The 21,420-nt window shown below is 39.7% G+C and overlaps 1 protein-coding gene across 1 annotated transcript in view; it reads left to right on the top strand.

Annotated features, from left to right (window-relative positions):
* Window positions 1–21,420, top strand: part of odad2 (outer dynein arm docking complex subunit 2) — a 43,585-nt gene that overhangs the window by 7,281 nt on the left and 14,884 nt on the right. The window contains exons 7-14 of the mRNA XM_008281251.1: window positions 3,196–3,413; window positions 3,975–4,106; window positions 6,005–6,158; window positions 13,001–13,147; window positions 13,532–13,741; window positions 14,788–15,021; window positions 16,287–16,397; window positions 16,568–16,722. Of these exons, the coding sequence (XP_008279473.1) occupies window positions 3,196–3,413; window positions 3,975–4,106; window positions 6,005–6,158; window positions 13,001–13,147; window positions 13,532–13,741; window positions 14,788–15,021; window positions 16,287–16,397; window positions 16,568–16,722 (1,361 nt within the window). The remainder of the gene's footprint in view (window positions 1–3,195; window positions 3,414–3,974; window positions 4,107–6,004; window positions 6,159–13,000; window positions 13,148–13,531; window positions 13,742–14,787; window positions 15,022–16,286; window positions 16,398–16,567; window positions 16,723–21,420) is intronic.

Genomic DNA, 21,420 nt, shown 5'->3' with positions numbered 1-21,420 from the left:
TAATTGTTCTTTTCAACCACAATTCAAAAGCAATGTCTTATTTCACTAAATTATAATTTAGCAGCAACCTGTCCAGGGTGTCCCCTGCCTTCACCCTAAGTCAGCTGGGATAGACTCCAGCCCTCCTGCAACCCTAATGAGGATTAAGCGGTGTATAGATAATGGATGGATGGATGGATAATTTAGCAAATTTTTATTTATTATTACTTTTTTCAGTTTCTAGTTATATGAGTGACTATTGTGAATTTTGCCTTTTCTTTAATGGAAGGGTGTGAATACATTTGAGGACGACTGTACCTGGTTAGTGATGAACTATGAGCTCAGTGGTCAAACTGTGCGTTTCTCTGTCTGTACGTGATGAACTTTTATTGAATGTTTTGACAGACTGCTATGTTTCTGCTTGTTACTTTTGTGAGAACAAACACTTTCTGCAAAAACTGTAGAGAATGAAATCCTACTTTTGGACCTTCGTCACCTGTATGTCGCTGCAAAGCTGCAGGTGACACAGAGCTGCTTCACTCCGAACACACCAGGACTGTGTGTTCAGGATTTGGAAGGCAAAAATGCATCATACATGTCAGACACACGTCTTACAGAGATGAGGTAGAATTTGCAACACAACCATCTTCTTACTTTCTAAAGTACTGTAAACAGAATCGTTAACATCTGAGCTTATTGATCCTCCACTATTTAAATATTTCGCCCCGGGGCTCGGTACCCGTCCCTATTCAAAAGTTTCAATTAACTGCTCCATATAGAATAAATTCATTGTTTTTTATTATTTAGGGAGTAGTAGATAAGTAAATACTGACCAATTTTAGAACAATCTTACACAAAGGCTTTATAGCATTTAATAACGTTTCTGATATATTTGTGAAATAGTGGTCGGCCATTATGACCTCTTACAGTAGGTGGTAGATCCGAAGGTGCCATAGCAAGCTGCGATGGGGTTAGCGAAGACTTAAGTAAACCAACGACTGGTGCCAGGGTGAACCGTGTAAAAAAAACAAAAAAAGACGTTCAGGCTTTTATGTTTTACGAGTGCTGTGTGAAGAGTGGTGCCTTGAATCTGAACGATCTTAAAATGATGGACAGCTGCAATAAAAATTGCTGTGAACGAGTTGGTGGAGGCACAAATCATTGTCAGGGTCTTTTTCTCTCAGATTCTTGAACTCCTTTAAAATGTGCAGCATGCAGTGTCCAGTAACTTTTGTTTGAATCTCAATGCTGAATATTTTCTCTCAGCCTCCACTTCAGCTAATCCTTTTCATGTGATGGCGTTAAAATGCCTCGCTTTGAAATTCATTTGATTGATTGGTGACGAAGGCAATCAAATGGTGCAATATGCGTCGTCCGTATGCGATATTAAGTAATTGCAGTCATTCTGGTAAATTCCAGTTTTAATTTGAGAAAGCAATCGCAGCGGCGTCTGTCAGAAACACAATCTAGCACAGCTTCTGCTCAGTTCCCTGATTGCAACACAGACAGCCCAAACCCAAAAGGCGATAGCCAAAGATAACAACACCTAATCTCCAAACATATCTGCTCATTTCGGTGTGAGGAAGCAGGTCTTTTTAAACAGGTCTATTAGATTAGACAGCCTCAATCAAATGAGCAGAGGCAGCCAAAGGAGACGATGGCTGCAACACAGGGAGGAAGCAGACTCGCCTTCTCTGTTCAGTGTTGTGGATTCGTTTTGACATCACAGCGTGATTGGAAGTTGGACATACTGCGTATTTGCATGCACATAATGCTCACTGAGAGCAAAAACTCCCTGGGTTGTAGATTTGTTTTTGTTATTCACATCTTGAAAATTTATTGAGACTCCCTCACTGTCACAACCAGTCAGTTGAAACTGCTTGAATCCTGCCACTGACAGATGTTTTCTGGCCAGTGGCTTCAGATTTGCTACCCTGCTGATTTTCCATCAGTATGGCTTAAGTAATTAGATGCATCTCTACCACAAACACATGTAAATAGTTAGGGTTTATGTTTTAGTAGTCAAACGCTTTGGAAAAATGACAAATGAACAAATGTGAATAGTGCTAATGATTGAATGTCACCTGCTATAAAAATGTTTTTGAGTTCAGATCTCAGGCGTCAGTCCTGCTTAAAATAGGTTTTGGTGATGGTGGTTTAAGATGCAGAAAGGCACCTGTAATAGGACTTTTTACTGTGGCATGTCAAGAAATGTGGAGTGTTCCCTTCTGCGTAAGCACATGGACTTTGTCCATTTCACATATAATAGAATTAAAGAAGGTTGGTTAGCCTAATAAAGTCAGACTGTGGGTCTGTGGTTGGGTGAATTGACTTGTATGTTTCCAATAGCAGGTCACTTTGTGTTTTATGAAAAACAAGTCTTTGGAAAAGTGATTGGGCATGCTTGGCTCCGGCTTGTGCGTGAACACAACCCATAGAAATACATCTTAATTCTTTTTCCCTGCCCTTAAAAATGCTGAGCCCCTAACAGCCAATGACAGTCTGAGCTATTTCTGCAAAAGCAGGTGTCTGTGATTAAAAACTCTCCTGCCTGCAAACCATTCGTATGTCTTATTGGCATTCGTGTATAGGTTGTAAAGTTTGGTATAAAGACCTTGAAAACTTAAAAAAAATCATACCTGAATAACAGTGACACAAAGGCGTTACTTAGTCTGAGCCAAGCTGTAAGGTTTTAGGTGAATGTCGAGAAACAATAAACTTTTTGACATTGTTCAGGCAATTAACAAAGAGGGACCTCTTCTGTGTAAAGCACTGGGAAAGTGTTCCTTTATTCCAATACCTCAATAAAGGCCGAGTTGTTATGCAGGTCTGCATATTGTTGAGAAAGGGCTTTTATGTGAGTTTTGTGTTTTTCATTTGCCGCTGACACTGTTCTGTAGGTTTTATATGCCTCTTCTTGGAGGGACATGACCAACACTTTGTCAGACATTAATACGTATTGTGTCTCAAATAATGAAGGGAGACAAAGCGCTGCAGTGGGTGGGTGGAAAATACAGCACAGAACTCCACATGAAGTAAAAGACGAATCCGAATGACTATTTTGTTTTATTAAGCATCATCTGGAGAAATTTACAACCAGATTACATAGAATTTTACCATCAAAATTTAGCACATAAATTTTGTTCATTTTGACGCAAATAAAACAAGGACTTTTTCCTCACTCTTTCGACTCTGCCTTTTTTCCCTTACCAGCAGGATTTTGCAGCTCAAGAACTTCCATCAACACATAAGATTCAGCATGTGGAATCGGTTGATGGAGAGGAACAAGGCCAACCCCAGAGGTCTTACGAGCAACAGGAAAAGAATGTGCATGAGAAGGCGAAACAACAGCATACGGTGAACAAGGCAGGCGGCAGGAACAAAAATGAAATGTGTCCTAGATGGAGCAGTTTTGCTCTCCTGTCTACGTTTGGGTACGTTACAATTCCTCTCGTAAGATGTGTCCTAAAATATTGTCATACTGCTTCGTACTGTGCGTAGCTGAGATTCCTCTTCTAGGGCTGATGAGCTTTAGATGACAGTTGTGCCAAGTCTTTGCCACATGTGCTCAGTGTGTCTGCCAGCAGTCACACATTATAAAAAAATGGTTATAGGGTTTATAAATTTCAGAGCAAGTGCAAATATTCTTGATTACACAGTGATCAGAGTTAATAAATGCTCCACACTGTGAAACCCTTTCTGCCCAATTACAGACACAAAACTTAGGAAAAAGTATTAGAAAAAAATCCCCAAAAGATCTATCACATATGGTCTTTGATTGATAAATAGATCTAGCAAGGGCTGAGCTGTTGCAGCTGTACGTTGTGATAACTGTACCCATTTGAGAGAAACTGGCTCAGGATAAAAGTATTTCAATTGCTAAAAAAATGCCTGCTGAACCCTTGTCTTGAGTTGTTAAAAAATGATTATGTTAGAAAAATAACCATTTTCAAAATAGAAGCAGGCGTAATGACTCTTGTGTCACGTCATTATAGTAAAGCAGAAGAAGAGGAACCCAGTAAGAGCTCTGGGGAGGAGAAGAAAAAGCTGACACTCGGCACCAGGAGCAAGATAAAAGCAGAATTCTCTGCTTCTTCTTCAGCTGTACGCCAGTCCTCTCAGAAAATGTAAGTGTCATCCATTAGTTGCCCTTTGTCAGAATCTGTAAAGGTTCTTTACTGCAAGTGGGTTAACTTACAGTATACACAAAACTATATGTTTGGTACATGGTAGAAATGTAGGGTATTAGCATATATGTAATTTAAAAAAACAAACAAGTTAGATAGACTGCCTTTAAAATAGAGTAACCTGAAGAAAATAAAAGTGAGTTTACTTGTGGCGATTGCAACAACAGTCAGTTTTTATGTGACCACTGAACAAAAGTGATATGCAAACATTTCTTTCTCAAACTTTCGCACTTTTGTTCTGTGCTCTCAAAACTGGTGTTTCAGTGATGGCCAGACAGTTAGAGGAGCATTGTATGAAGTAAGAAGCCCAATGAGTATAAGCAGCGCATTCTACCTATCATATAATGTTTGGATCAGATGGCATCCAGCATGTTTGGATAGGCCTGGCATGACCACCACAGTGACCTCATAGTGGTGACTGTGAAACATGGATACTGATACAGGGCTGTATGAGTACAAAAGGTACAGACACGACATTTATAGATAATACTATGAATGCAAATTTGTATATCAAAACACTGAATGAAAAGATCTTGAAATGGAGTTTTATAAATGCATCTGTTACATTCATGCAAGTGTTTTAAAAGAAGAAAAACATGAAAGCTGTGACCTTGCCAAACATGTCTCCTTACCTCAAGTCCATAGAACATCAAAGAATTATGTGTGAAGCATATCTCCCGAGATCTGTGCAACGCTGCTGTCTGTACCCATTAGGCTCCTAGCTATTGTCAGAAATAAAGGCGGCCATACAAAATAATAAAAGAGAACAGAATGTTAAAAGGTGGCCTGACTTCTGTTGCATTAAATTTTACTTTAAGGTCTGTATTTTCAGTGTAGTCTGTCTAACTTCTTTGTTTTTAATTATACACAAACAATACAATCAATGTAAATGGTGGAATTTTTAGTCATTTCATAATTTATTAGTATAACACAGTCTGTTGTATAGCATACGCAGGATTTTGCCTCTAATAAGAAGAACTGAATATTGTTTTACCTGCGGTGAAATGTGTGGTGAAAAGCTTCAGCTGCTAACATTGTACTGAACAAGAACCTATGTAAAAGCTTTTTCCTTCTCTGGCTCTTGGCAGCTGCAGCTCTTCAGCTGTCTCCATACTTGAATCTGCCAATATATACAGACTGCTCGTGTAATAAATCAACAAAGTTGATTCTAACCACTGTTCACTGATAGCATTCTTCGCTCCTCATCATTTTCTGTACATGCAAAAAATACTCCAGGGTGCATTCACTCAGTCACAATCATCACCTGACACCATCCAGGACAGTGTAGGCCTGGCAGCTTTGTGAAGGCCTCGTTTAGTGCTTATCATGCTGCATCCAGGAAAACACTCATATCAGCTGCCTCCTTTTGATAAAATGTTCCCCTGGAAATGCCATTTGTATGTACATGGAAACTGTTTCTCAGCGGCCCCATTTGAATGGGTACCAAATTTCATTGCTCCACAGTGCCCTGTTTTCATGATGCAGATATCCAAGCAGCCCATTCAACTTTAAAAGGCCATCTGCATTTCTATTTGCATCAACAGCCTAGCAGGAGTCTTTGCTCTGTATATGATGACGACTCCAGTCCTCCCGTGACACTATTCCAATCATTGTTTTCCAGCTTAGACTCAAAGAAAGTTCAAACTTGAAACTTGAATTTCTAAATTCTTAATGGATCTTCTTGTGTGGGATGGCTGACTGTTCTTCCATTTAAAAGGCAGGAAAAGAGATTGCATGCTGTTATATTCCATCCCTTTGTCTGGCCATGTGTTTTCTATCCTACACCTACAGTGTGTACAGTGTTATCTGCAGTGTGTTATCTGCTCTTTTTCATTCAGGAAGACCTCAGCAGGAGCCATGCCAGGGGAACTTACCAGTGAGAGTTCCACTGAGAGTGAGGAGGAAGAGGAGCAGCCAGAGCGCCGTCTAGAGGGTGACATCGACCGGCTTCCTGAATACTGGCAAATCCAGAAACTGTTCAGGTACCTCAAGGTATGAAAGCATCACGCTGCATACTACTGTTTCCTCCCTCTGATGGGTTTTATCCCAGAATAGGGCTTTGAACTGAGAATAGTACTACTGCAATCAAAGTCAGGCCACAACTAACAGGAAACAGTAAAGTCCAGGCTCTGTTCCTGTCATCTGCACAAAAATTTTGATGCTGACCCGAATCAGCAGTCAAATTTCTCCGACTTCTTCAGAAATATGTGGAAAATAATATTTAGTCAGGGATGTGCAGTGCAACTGAGGATAGCTGGTTTCCCAAAGCTAATTCTCCTATCACAAAAGCCCACCTGTCTGTTTTGCTTCAGTCACATTAAGGCACAGTCAGTGACAAAGAGGATGTCAGATGAGATAAAGTGGCGGTTGCTCCCATTTAAAGTGCCGCTTTACAGGAAGATGCGTATTGAAGTGGTTGGCTGGGCTCATGGATTCTTGGTTTCTGACACAGGGCTGTTTGGTTGCACATGCAAGCCAAGGCACAGGGGAAAGAGCTGTCTGACAGCAGCAGCTGTACGCACTGTTTGCCCACACCGCAGAAGCATAAAAAAGAAGCGCGCCTGTGATAGGTCTGACAGGGCATATGGTGAATATTAATGTGTCAAAACATGGAAGGAAAAGAAAAGAGGACAGAAACACCAATGACCCAGACTGGCTGGGAATACCTCAGACCACTTGACTTCAGAGATTACCCTGCTTCACTCAGTGGTCCCCATTATCTAGATATGTGGACAATTTTATTCACACAGATTAAATTATAACAGAAATCACTGTTGTATTGTTGTACATTGCAAACTTTCCTTACACGCTGTTTCAGTGGGAAAGGGTTGAACGAGTTAATGTTATTTAACTGTGTAAAATTAGAGTATTGCTAAATAAAATCGTTCACAGTGCAACCAAGTAAATCTTTTATAGAAAACATTGCTGTAAAGTTCAACTTTAGGTAGGTATTTTTAGCTTAGCAAAATAGAACATAATGGAAGGAAATTCCCACTCTAAAAGCAGGCTGTTGCTCCTTTCCAGAAGGAAAAAAAAGAAAAAGATGTAAATGATATGAAAGAGGCAAATTCAGATAAAGAAAAAACCCTCACTGGTTTGTGTGTTTTATACTTTACAGTGGGATTGTGGCGTGAGCTTTAGAGTTGTGTGTGTGTTCTTGCTTCAACAAGATGCAGCACTGCCGTAACCAACATGTCCCAGCTTTTCTATCTGTCTGGAAACCACACAGCACAGTTATTTATGGGGTTTGTCCAGTAGTCATTTTATAATATCATTACCATCAGACGCTGAAACTTGCCATGAGCCAAGTTAAATATCTGTTTTATTTTAGGAGGAGATCTTTTTTCCCCTTTTCCCTCGCGTTATAGACAGCCGTTTGTACTCTAGGAAGTTTAACACTTTCATAAAGCGACACACGGATGTTCTGTTTTGTGTTTTAATTATATTTATTTTTGGAATATTTGCCAACGTTGTGTTTGTTTTTATACCTGTATGACTGGGGACCTGTGCCTATACAATGGTTACATGGACTCTTGCAAAAATCCTGTATGCAGATTGAAGTGTGTTTGTGGCAGCAGGCATGTGTGTATGTGCACGTGTTTGTGTGAGTCTATGTACTGTGGATGTCTGACATGGAAAAATGGAAAACGAGTTTTATCATAATTTACACACCATATTCCAGTCTGTAATGTATCAGTGGTGTAGTAGAGTATAAGCAACATTTTATTGCCCTTACATTTTTGAGCTTATGTATTTTTGGTTTTTATAGACTTTAAGCTGTAGATATAATTATAAATTTATTGCATACGGCTTCAGTAAATTATGGAAACAAGACAAGCTCAGGAGCAACTTTCCTAAAGAGACTAAAGCTTTGTTTTACCGGTCGGGACTAAACAGTATTAAACAGCTTGCGTGGTAAACTTAGCAACCGAGCCAAAAAGTATAATTTGAGGATTTTGTCCATGTTTAAATAAAGACAAAATCCACCAGCTGCTAATAATTATGTTGTCCCGTGGCTTTCTAAACACAATTTTCATATTCTCACAGATATAAATATTTTGTCTGATATACAATATGTTACTAGTTAACAGATAAACATTTCTGTATATGTTGTAAACATTTTCAGAATTGACCTTGTTTTTTACTCAGCAAATGACCTTTTCTCATTTCTTTGAACAACAAAAAGATAATTCACTTAAACCTTTAAAGTGTCACTGTTAGTACAACCTTTCTCCGTAACTTGAAAATGATGTTTCCACTTCAAACACACAAAAGTATTATAGATTAAAAAGCTGATCTGGGTTCTTGACACACAAAGTATTATGTTGTGTCGTCATTAAAGTTGCTCCCCCTCTGCTGGGCAGTCACAGTACTGCTGCCCCCTGCTCCTCAATAATCAGAGCCATGCTGCTAATTTCTGCACTAAAACGAACCTCGTCGCCAGCGTACAAGGGCCCAGACATTCTCATTTTGTCAACAGGCGTGAATTTGTGGCTAATTATGCTGTACTGTAAGTAGTTAAACAATTTTGATGCTTTTGCAGTAACTTCAGCGCTGAGCTCAAATGTTAAAGTTTTAGTGCTTGTAATGCATTTACAACATGTCTAATCCACAGAATTTTCTTACAAGAATAATTGCATCATTTCATTCTCATGAGTTTAGCAACTTTTCAACTCAAAGACCTGACTAGACGTTTTCTCAGCATGCACAGCGTTCATTTTATGACAGCGAGGCCTATTAAGTGATCGAGTTTTATGTTATAGGAGATCCTATGTCAAATATGAAGCAAGAAACAACCAGTAGTCACTCATTATGTCCCTACACCACCCTGCTCAGGAAAGAGCTGGAGGCTGGGGTTTTGTTCTTGCGCTGCCTTCCCTCTGAATACGCTGTCAACTGCAGACAAGTATTAAAACTCATGCATATTCAACGGCTCGACCTCTTCCAAGCCCCAGCTCTTCTTTTTTATACTCAGTATTGTCAGTGTCTCGAGTACACCTGTCACCAATTCAAGCATTGTAGACAAACTTTATTATATGTGAGCACTACACTTAACATGCATGTTCACTCTTGCTGGCAGGGAGTCCAGGTCTCACACACACGCACACAGACACACAATATGACATTAAGAAAAGGGGCCTGAGGTCAACAGGGTATCACTGACAGCCCTGTTAACCCCATTCTTGCTCTCACATGCTTAGTGCAGTGATTTATAGAGCTTGAGTGGCTCAGGCAGGGCACTCTGTGTCTGCAGAATCCTGTCTGCTGCTCCAGAGAAACCCAACTAGAATAAGACCTCCATTCAGTAGTTTGGAGGCTTCAGCTATTTAGTAGCTCAGGCTGGGACACCTGCAGTAAAGGAAGAGACTAAATGTGTAAAGCATCTTTATGTGGCTGATATCAAGTTCATGAATAAAGCTCATGAATGGAATTTGATCCGTCCTACTGCTTAATTTATGCAATTTCCACAGACAAGGGGATAAAGCATTTATATTACTGTCTTTAATCATTGCTAGATTAGCTGCCATTAAATTGCTTAATAATGAGCATCAACTTTAAAAATAACATGGTACAAATTCCACAGTGGGACTCCAATAAATTCTCTAAATGGAACGTGTTCATGTGGAGAAGGCTGTAATTGTACAAGTACAGCTGTTCAAGGATATTTTTGTGTTATACGCTGTCATTTGACTGCACATGTGGAGCCATACGAATCTACAATCACTTGTGATAATGATTTGCATTATGATTTATATGCATTTTTATAGCCATATTAGTGACAAGGCTGCATGGATGGCAGTGTTGGTCTTTTGGTGGGTCAACTGGTTCTACAGATTCTGGCTTTTTAGGATTACCATGACTTTTTTTTTTTTTTTTTTGCATAAATAGAGCATGAATCTGGTTGACTTTGTTCCTGAGTTTTGCTAAAGAACAAACGTAAGGATGACCCCCTATAATAAAAATTTAGCTTTTTTTTTTAACCTTGTAAACATGTCCTTAAGGTGTTTCTATATGTGGAAAGACACTTAACAGTGGTTAAGTAAAATCATAGGTTAGCTGGTGAGCTTGATTTGCAGTGAGCAAGGAGGGGTGAGTGGAGAAGAGGCGGGGACTATGTAGATCCACCTATTTTTGTGTAAACAACAGTATGGAGTTACATGTACTTATCATGTTTAAAGGTTCTAAAGATGCAGTTTTGATGTATAGAGATGAGTTGCTAGATGATCAGTTCTTATGACTTTGGAGAGAGTTTTCCTGTAGTCTCACCAAGCGAAAAACATTTTTACATATATTCATTGTTTCCAGAGAGTGTATTGTTCTGAATTTTGGTGATACCAGGACATTTCTTTGCACCAAAATTAGGTTGACATATTTGTTTTCATGTAAAATGTCTTGACATCTATCCAATCGATTGCTGTCCAGCTTTGTACAACCCTGTTATGTAGTTGTGTACTTCCTCTTAAACATTGTTGTGCTTTGTATAAGTACATTGACAGACACTGGACCCAGAGTCAGATTTCTTGTATGTGTAAACATACTTGCTTAGCCAGTCAGGAGTGAATTCATTCAGTTCAGTATTCATGGGCCCAACAGAAAAAATTCTATTGTCTTTGGCGATCTGCGACTTCTCCTGTAGCTGCATCATGCTTTAAACTTTAGGTAGCGTTTAAAGCAGTTGCTCCAACAGTTCGGGAGTTGTTTTCCCTAAACTTTGCTGCTGATGTTGAAAGACCTGAGAGAACAACTTCTAATTAACTTTGATTATCCTTGGACTTTTTTAGTTTTTCCCCATCAAGTCAAAATTTATTTTAGTCCGTATTTTAACCAAAGCCTTTAACCTGTTAAATCAAGGTGGGGGAAGAGGTAGATATAAAACACTGAACGCTAATGTTATTATTACAAACTGTTGACTGTAAATCAGCAGAGCAAAGATAAAATACAACCCCACTCCCAACATACCAATACGACTTGAACTACTTTGAATTTCTTGTTCTGAGGTCGAATCGTGGTTGAATTTGTTCCATGTTGAGCATCTGCCCCTATCATGCTCAGAGAGAGTCAAAGATCTTTCACCATAAAAGATTGTCAGATGTTGTCAATGTTTTAAAGAATGTCGACAATACTTCAAGACCAAAGCTAACAAAAATGAAAGCATATGATCTGTTTTCTGTTCTCCCAGCTATCACTCCTAAACATAGCTTTTTTTTGTTGTTTTTACAAGGTACGAAGCTTGCCTGCGAATCCTTTGAAGAGTGAGAATGGAGGAGACAAAGGAAGCAGTAGATCCACTGCTGTTAATGGGCAAATGGTTTACATTTAGGCGAGCGTCATGATATGGAGAACACATGTGCCCGTTATCCTGCTGTGTCAGAGCACTGCTTTGTGAGGGAGATATGATCAAACACCACTTGAGACTGTGGTATAGGCCTACGCTGATGAACCGGCCCCTCCAACAGCTGCATGAAACTGATTATTGGTGCAGCCGTCTATACGGTGATGGGCTATTTTCTACATATATGGGTAGCTGTTAGCAGGATATGATACATTCTCGTATTTGGCTGAAATAATCTATTTAGGATGGGCCTGGAGTTCCAAATTGTTTGTGAAGTGTGCAACTAATAATGGCATGGAACGGTAGAGTCGGCCTTGAGTTTACTACATGAAAAATCTATCTGTGGCATATTGTAACCGCTGAAAAAAATGGAATAATATTTGATTGTTCACTTGCCAGAAGATTTTGGACTGGATGTTTCAGTGTCACATATCAAAGCCATGTAGCAGGTCTAGTATTACAGCAACTAGCTGTTGCATTTTTGTACCATGAACTTCTGTTTTATCTGACTACTGATTTTCCCTCCTTTCTTGATCAAAACCACTGCACGTCAACAAAGTCTGTTATGCAACTGCATATGATACAGACTAAATATGGTCGTGTAAAAAAAAAACACCATCACTGCCTGCCCGAACAATACTTTAACCATCTCAAAGCACCAACCGTAAGGCTGGTATTTTCAGTGCCGTAATGCTGTCAACATCCATCCACAGCTAGGGCATTATGTGGATTTATGAACATAGTCAGGAAAAGGGACAAAAACAAGTATTTGGATATGGAATTTAGGAGAAAACAATAAAGTAGAGTCAGGTTCTGTAACTGCAGCGCGTGACAGCATTTGACCACACGGGCCTTATTTTAAATCCCCGTAATGTTTCTCTTTTTTAGCGAACACATCATAGTTAAGTGGCAATAAAACCTAATCAGTTCGATTTCCTGCCCCACATGTATAGAAGGGCAAGAGTTTAAATCAAAGAACAGGTTTTTCTCCCTCAAACCACTTGTTGACCGAATAGTGTTGTAGTTACTAAGTTGCAAATCACTGGGGTGCAGGCCTGAAATGATATGTGTGTATATAGCAACTGTCAAAACATATTCTGCTTGAGAAATGCTAACTCATCATTAGTTTCAAGGTTTTAGTGCTAATAGTGTTTTTGTGTGTGTGTGTGTGTGTGTGTGTGTGTGTTAAGGGCAATGTCTAATGGTTTCTGGCCTCTGTGCTGTAGTCAGAGCACAGTGCTCTGTTAGCAAATAATTTCTTTCCATCAGTGTTTACTACCACAAAACTAAACACATACAAGGCTGTGGTATAAACAAAACAACCCCAGCAGGAGTGGTATTATAGAGGGAAACAACGCAGGGAGAGGGAGGTGTGCTGTTGGGAATGGAGGGAAGTTTGTATCCTCCTCCCTTTTCCAAATGTCTGCTCAATGTTCACTTTTCTCCTTTCTTTCCTTTTTCTTTCATTTTCATTCCATCATGTTTGGCATTATTATTTCAGGCAGGCAACCAGACAACCACAGCGCTCACTCTTTGCGCCATGATGGACCTTAATTTGATGCAGGAGACATGCCAACTGATCATCCGGGACCTAGGTGGCCTTGAAATCCTCCTTAACTTGCTGGATACAATAGAAGTCCGATGCAAAGTGAGTAGCTGTGCCAAAGCTGGACCTGGATGGCCTGCAGGCATGAACAGAGCTGGCTGTGTGTGCCAGCCTGTGTTTTAGTTACAGAAACATGAGTGCTGGATAGAGAGCATGCCTTTAAAGACACAGGGTAGCAATTATTCTCCAGTACGCCTAATGACATGTGTGGGTGCTTTTTAACCTGGTTTTATTATGGCTTTTTGTCCTGTCTACTTCTAGTGGAAATGTGGCTGAATGTTTGGCTAGTAGGCATCCTTGTATGTATCTAAGTGCAGATGGAGGCCTTATGTTGGCGTGGACCCAACAGTTTCTTTTTCATAAAACAAACCTATAATTTTTTTGAACTTACTGTTAATGTTTGCTTTGTGTGTTTTTAACGATTAGATTGGATCTCTGAAAATCCTTCGGAAGATTAGCCACAACGTGCAAATCAGTCGGACTATTGTTTACACGAGTGGCCTGCAGAAGATTGTGACAATTCTGGACTTGCCAGATAAGGACCTCAAGGCCTTAGCTGCTGAGACCATTGCTAACGTGGCCCGGTTCCGCAGAGCAAGAAGAACCGTCAGGAAGTTAAATGGTATTAAGAAACTGGTAAGTGTAAGCACAGAAATATGTAAATTCGGGTTTAGGCTCAAGCTCTTTAATACCAGTGTGAAGTGCAGCAGGAGAGAAAACTGCAGACCAGAACCTGAGCTTTCTCTACTGGCATTAATGAAATATATGTTATGTCCCAGAGTGGCAGATTTTCCATTAAAACTGGCTGTTTATGTCTGTGTCAGCTAGTTTGCGATTTAGTACAAACTTTTTGGTACGTAACCACAGACACCCTGGAAACTTGGAAAAACAGGGTGGTGTTTCACTCCAGTGTGATCCATATATTAACATCAGTCTTTCCTTTTGTTCAAAGTGTAAAATATTTGCAAGTTTTGCTGTTTTGACTGTTTTGAATCACAACAAATCAATTACAATCACACACTGTGCAGCAGATGTCAGATAGTGGTCCATCCATTTTTGAAAACTGCAGAGCGGGTGCTGAGTAAAACAGATAGAATGTCTCCTACATCCTCTGACCTGCATTCATGTTTGTTGACAGAGGGACCTGTGATTAAAGCCTCCATGCCTTGTATATTTTCCTCAGCCCCAAATCGGATGTTCTCATGTGCAAGTCACTCACGGAGGCAGATTAATTTCACGCTATGCTACGAGACCACCTTTGAACTGCGCAGTGTGTAATAGCTTTGCCTGCTCTGTCTCACTGGCCAGGAACTATGGATTAGAACACCAAATGATGGCCATAAACCGTCACACTGGGCTTTTCAGGTCTAACATCAACATCTATCCTGACAGTTTTCCACTTATAACATCTCTGGCGTTTTCATCCTCACAGCCCCAGTGGTAATAGAAATTTAATTACACCCTTAATCACAGCCAACAACTTGCAATTCCCATCTGGAACCATCCATTATCACCACAATCATGCAAGCAAACTTTCAAGAGCCCTTGAATTTATGTCAGGTTCAGGGAGTTTGTGTAAATTTGTGTATGGAGGTTTTCTGCCTAAATACATGTGGTCTGCCTGCTTGTCTGCACAGATTTTTATATGAGTGTTTATCCCAATGCCTTGTCTCTCTGATCAGGTGAAGCTACTGGACTGCGTCCCTAATTTAGCCAAACTGACTGAAAACCAGGAAAAGGATGTAGAGGTGGCCCGCTGTGGAGTTTTAGCGCTGTGGAGCTGCAGCAAGAGTCGCAAGAACAAGGAGGCCATTCGTAAGGCTGGGGGTATCCCTCTGCTGGGACGCCTGCTCAAGTCTCCACATGCGAACATGCTTATCCCTGTGGTGGGCACCCTGCAGGAATGCGCCTCAGAGGTGAGGGCAGCCACATAAATTTTATGGCAAGTTGTCAAGCCACGGTCTGTTCAAAATAACCTGCAGGTTTGATTCTGCAAGACAGTTATAAAATACAGCTATCAAAATAACATGAAAAAAATATGTTTTTTTTTTTTAAAGGTTGGGGTTATTGTGTTTCCTTTTTTGTTGTAAAGTTAATCCAGTCAAAGATCAAAACCAAAACGAACAGATCCTACTAACAAGTAGCCTGTGTGTATCCAAAGCCTGATATACAGCAGAACTTCATTGCTACCCCAGAAGTATTAAAAAGTGTTTAATGAGCCACACTGTTGTGCTAGGTAACATGTTCCTCATTACCATAAATAAATACAGCACCATAACACCGTTCACTGTAGTTTATTACGTGTCAGTCCCACATATGCTGTCCTGCTGCTATGAATACTCACTAGAGTATCAAATATATATGAATGCACGTTATAATATAGTCTTCAACAACTGCTGTAGTTTTAAATAATTGTTTAGCCTTTAAAATAAAAATGTACATGCATCAGCCACAACATTAAAACCACTTGCCTTATAATGTGTGGCTCTCCAGTGTGCTGCCAAAGTAGCTCTGACCCCTCCAGACATGGACTCCACAGACCTGGAGGGGTCCTGGGGTTTCAGACACTAAGACATTAGCTGCAGATCCTTAAAGTCCTGTAAGTCATAAGGGTAATTTTGAGCCCAAGCCAACAACTTGAACTCTTCGTCCTGTTCCTCAAATCTTTCCAGATGATGATTTATTGTTGAATATTCTTTTTCCATGACATTTTAAAAGATCCCCTCTGAACATATTTTGAGACATATAAAAATACTTAGTAACTTCTGTCTGATAGTTATCATTGGCAAAAAGTTAAATTAACTTGTTAAGATTTCTTAAAATTGCATTAACTCTACTACTATGAATATGCAAATAGATCATTTTAACTGATAACTGTTTAAAGTTTTCACATTACACTCAGTTAGGTTGCATTTTGGACCAAGCTTGGCTTTCAAACTCAGATTTTAAAGAGAGATGAGACAAGCGTTTCCTTTTCAGCAGACACATTCTGAATAGAATGAAAGTGGAGAAATATTTGCAGCAAGTCTAGATTTAAAGCATGCGTAAAATTGAAGATACATTTATATTTACCATATAAACCAAATGTGAAGAATATTAGAAATAAAATAGCACAACATATGTGATTTAATTAACGATTCATTCATGGTGATGTGATCTGTTGATGCTTATCTCACTACAGGAAAGCTGCAGGATTGCCATTCAGACCAAAGGCATGATTAAGGACTTGGTAAAAAACCTGAGAAGTGACAATGAAGAGCTACAAATGCATTGTGCCAGTGCAATCTTCAAGGTACCTAATGTCCTTGCCTGTGCCTTGGATCCATGCATACTTGAAACACGAAACAAAAGCACATAAAAATGGATATGGACTAAACTGAGTCCTCTTTTCATTGTCTCGTAATTAGACACAGACTATAACGGAATGAACATAGGTCTGGACTGTCTCTTTTTGCTTTGCAGTGTGCAGAGGAAGAACAAACTCGTGATCTGGTGCGCAAATACAAAGGTCTGCAGCAACTGGTTTCCTTGCTGGGCAAAGCGGACAACAAGCAGCTTCTGGCTGCTGCCACCGGAGCTATTTGGAAGTGTTCCATCAGCACGGAGAATGTGGCTGAGTATGCACAGAGTCCCACCTTATTACACTCATTAACACACATGGACTCACATGATATAACACAACATACAAGAGATATAGAACACATAGTAGCCATGTCTTTTGGACTGTAAGGCTGTATGTTTGTAATTTGCGCCAGCGGATTAGTGTGACTTTGATAAATCGCTCACTGCTCTCAGGAACAACAATCTTCTTCTTCTGAGCCTCAATGCAAAAGGGGGTTAATGGCAATTAGGCGTTTCATCCACATGTGCCCATAACTTTTGGAGCACATGCTATGCAAAGCTGATGTGGTTCACAGCAGTATGTGAATACATTAATAGCAGCAATGGATACAGAACTCAGCAGACTTGCGTGCATTAGCGTCGTCATGGCCTCATCACATATGTTACTTTTATAGGGGGCTCTCACTCATTCATGACTAGTTGTGTCACTTTTTCCACTCGCATGCTGTTGTCATATCTCCATTTTCTTTACCATTGTGTCTGGTTGAAGTGATTATTTGTATAAAATGTAAAGTTTTTGTACGGATTCTATGGGCTCTGATCTTTTATGTGACTGTTTGCCTTTAGATTTCAGTCTTTTCCACTGTTAACAAAGGATCAAATAAATGTGCCGATTTTATAGACTTCAGTGATGTGTTAGTCAAGGCTTGTTAGTATTGAACCAAACATGGGCATACTGAAAGTATCAGCCTTGCGATTCTCTAATGTCAGAAGACCCAGGCTGACGACGCCTTTAATCATTTGTCATGTATGGCAAGGATTTATTTAAGTGTCATTTAGCCTGGTTCCTTTGGTAGTGACATTTCTGGAATGGCTTTTGACTTGTACTTGTAGTGTCAGATGATTTTAAGTCAGTAATTTTCCCTATAAAGTAAATAATGCCCGGAGACCGTGCCCTGGCAGCCCCAAACATTTCCACTAGTGCTCCCTCGAAAGAATGATTTAGCTGTATTTATTTTCTTCTTCAGTATGAGGCTGGGAATGTAATATATAACCCTCATGCAGTGATTTAATACCTCAGTAACAAATTAATCAGTTTAAAAACCTATTCTTTTCAGTGTGGCCAAGAAACTGATAAGACCTAGTCTTTTAATAATTGTTTTGATAAAGAATATGCGGTTTAAGGCTGTTTGTGGAGGTGAGATTATGTGAAAATGCTTTTCTTCTTAGTCAGAAATGATGTGTAGTTCAAATTGCAGAGGAATTCTAAAAATAACAAGAAAAAAGGCTCAGTAGCACTCACAAGGATCTTTCTTCACTTCATATATCATAACTGACAGATTGATATCCTACATTTAAAGTCTATGTTAAGTCCTCCCAACTGGAACTGAGTGTCTGCTGCCACATCGAGTTAAGTGAGAAGTCCTTTACAAAAGCAGAAGGATGACAATAACATTCTTTTAAAGCAAGATGGACGGCTCGGTATCTCTTTAATGCAAGTCATGAAAGAAAATCATTTGGGCGGATTTTTTATTTAACGATTGGAGCATGGTTCTCATTCTATAGACACCAGTTCTTTTTTCACTGCACAAAATCAAGCGTTTTCATGGAGGTTTTAATCATTTTCTGGCAAAAAACATCTGAAAAAAAACAACAAAATTGACACAGGTTTGAATCCCTTCTGACTTCAGCTTGGCGAAATGATAGAACAACTTAACTGCACTGGCCATGAGTAATGTGGCAGCCTAATAGACTTGCTGCCGGTACAGGCTCTCTGCCATACTTAATGGCTTGTCATACTGTTGCTATGTTAAAAAAAAAAAAAGTTCTACTACTACTGATAATAACAATAATAGAAATAATTGTAATGATGCCATTAATCACATGTAAACCACATTTAGTGACACTTCTTTTACAAACACTGAAAAACACTTTGGTTGCCCTCACTCTAAATTTAACATGTCACAATGGGCCATAATATGAGTAGAGTTCTTATTTCATGGTTTCTTTCCTGTGTGTGCTGCGCTGTGTTTTGTTTTTTGGATGATGTGCACAGTTGGGTGTGAATGAAGGTGAAATTGGCCACCTCTTCAGGAGGAAGCCAGCATGATGCACAGCAAATGTTTTTAATGCCCACTTGAATGTGTAAGTAGATCTGTTTTTTCATACTCTCTCAGGCTTATTTGAATCACTTAAAATGTCTAGGTCAGGCAAAAGCTTGGAATGAAGTGACTGAGCCATTACTGTCAAAAAGTAAAGGCTGCTAATGGTAACAGGGTTTTAGGGGCATGCGCTCATTTCAGAATCAATCATAGGCTGAGTGTTGTACTGAGATGAAAATCATTTTGGAATATATTTTGCTACGGCAATAATGGGAGGCAGAGTGCGTATTTTTTTGCTCTTTTCTTTCATTGAGTTCATGGTCAAATGAAGCAGGCCGTGTGGCCCACTGCAAGCAGCACGGTTTTCTCTTTTATGTGACTGATGATTTGCGCGGTCTGGACAGTATAGAGGTCGGGAGGACCTCCACTCAAGTCAAGTAGCAGCATATGTTAGCCATTTCCCTGATTAATGATGCATCAGAATGAAAGATGATTGATGCCCCGAAGTATAATTACATTTATAACAAGTGTGTTTGTTTAACAACCACATTGTCATAAGCTTGTGTTTTTCGTAGAACTTATTACTATACCTGGACAAAAGTTATATGTGTGAGGAAAAACCTTACTAGAAAGCCTACTTTGAAACACTGAAACATTATTTTGTGCAGATTTATGAATTCATCCACACATGGCTCGTTGAGCCTGTATACTGAGGTGTTACGGACACACAAAAATGCTGTAAAAAGCCTTAACAAAAGAGTGAGGGAATAACTTTGCAATGGAAAGTCACGACTGCCAAGTCTCGGACTGTATTTGCCAGCGCAGTAATGCTTGGGGTCAAGATTGTGGGGTTCGCGTCCAATTACTGACTACCCCTCCATCTTACCTCTGTTCCAGCCCTATGATGAGCAGACCATAATTGCCCCTCTAAATGATACTTCTGAGTAACTCACAATAGTTCCCTGCTCACCCAAGTTATTCAGTGCTGGGCTATTTCCTTTCAAATAGAATGCATTGATCTGTCTGTTAAATTTCAGTCTTAACAAGTGACTGTCTTTCTCTCTTCTTTTCTGTGGTCATTGCCAAGTATCTTAGGATTCCTGAAATGTCTTACTTTAACTTGGGCCTTGCTAAAAGCTCTAGTTAGTATAAAAGGCTGCATTTAATCTTTCTACACTTAGCTCAATATGTAACTAGTGCAGATGAATGAGAAAAGGAAAAGGCCCGCAATCAATCATAAAAATCTGCCGCACAGAAGCTCCACTGTGGTTCCTGTGTCTTCACATGGGCTTTAATAGGCTTTCAGTTGTGTGGAGTCCAGTGTTTGCAGTAGAAGCCGCTTCAGGCAGCTTTGTGTAATGTTACTCTTGCCATCACGTAATTACTTCAGCTGGGATTGGCTTAACAAAAATAGACATGACTTACTGTTCATTTATCAAAGTTATGTCTGTGATTACAAGATAATTCTACTGTAGTCAACTGTAGATGACACTTCAGTGATGGCATAGAAAAACCATTGTTTTTCGTTATGGTGAATTTCACTGAAGTTAACTTTGGCAGCTCCTCTGTTCATTAGCAGTGTTTTCACTTGCAAGAATAGGCTGTCTGTCGGTGGACCCTGACCAAAACCAAATGACCTTGGCCATCTACAATAGCTTACGGGCCATGATGCCAGCAACCGTAACTGTGAATAAAAACAGTCGTAGAACTTAACTGTACATCAGAGGTTTGTTGAGGTTTTTTGCAACCACATTATATCCCTTTTAAATGTTTACTATAGTTTACCACTCTATAGCACTGGCAAACAAGGCAAAATCACAGCAAAAGAGGGAGGAAGAGTTTCCAAACCGCAGCAAAGCTTTGGTTATGCAAAGTACGTACGAGGGACAACTGTGAAGAGCCGTGGGAAAACTGCCTATACTGCTGGGTTACAGTAAGAGATCTGTGCCTATGTGGCCGTAAGTGATGTAACCTGTCACTTCAACAATAATACCATTTTTATTAGGTACACTAACAGAAGTGGGATTAGGCATGGCAATGTTAGTCTTTCTGTCATGGGCCACCTCACACTACTACTTTCGTTAAGAAAATATCTCAACCACTATTAGATGGATTGTCATAAATGTTTTTACAGACATTCATGCACCCCCTGAAGATGAATCACAATAACTCTGATGATTCCCTGAGTTTTCATAGGTGACAGTTTTTACTACATTAAGCACTAAAGTTGGCACTGACACTCAGTTCCTAGACTAACTTGGGAATTGTTGCCTAATTGTAGGGATCTCCTGACATTTCATTCATCAGCACCATGAAGTGGCTTTGTGTGAATGTCTCAACTAGTGCCATGAAATATGATGTAAGGACTGGAATCACACTGCAATCTGTGGTAGGCAGACGCCTGGAAAAGCCCCCAAAAAACCAAAACTAAACAAAGAAACAAACAAACAAAAAAAAAAGAAACAAAACACATAATTTAAAAATACGGCACTCACGCTGCAGCTCTCCCATCGCCTCACACCAGATGAACCCAAAGATAGACACGTGCTTTATATGAGTTTGTCGTAAACATGAACATAAATATGAGATTGAATTAGCCACAGCTGCAGCAGTGACCATCATCCACCAGACCACCATCTAAAAGAATGTGCA

This window comes from Stegastes partitus, unplaced genomic scaffold, assembly GCF_000690725.1.
Source record: "Stegastes partitus isolate 25-593 unplaced genomic scaffold, Stegastes_partitus-1.0.2 Scaffold227, whole genome shotgun sequence".
Classification (NCBI taxonomy): domain Eukaryota; kingdom Metazoa; phylum Chordata; class Actinopteri; family Pomacentridae; genus Stegastes; species Stegastes partitus.
The sequence above is the reverse complement of the archived record's forward strand: the minus strand, read 5'-3'. Positions and strand labels throughout refer to the sequence as shown.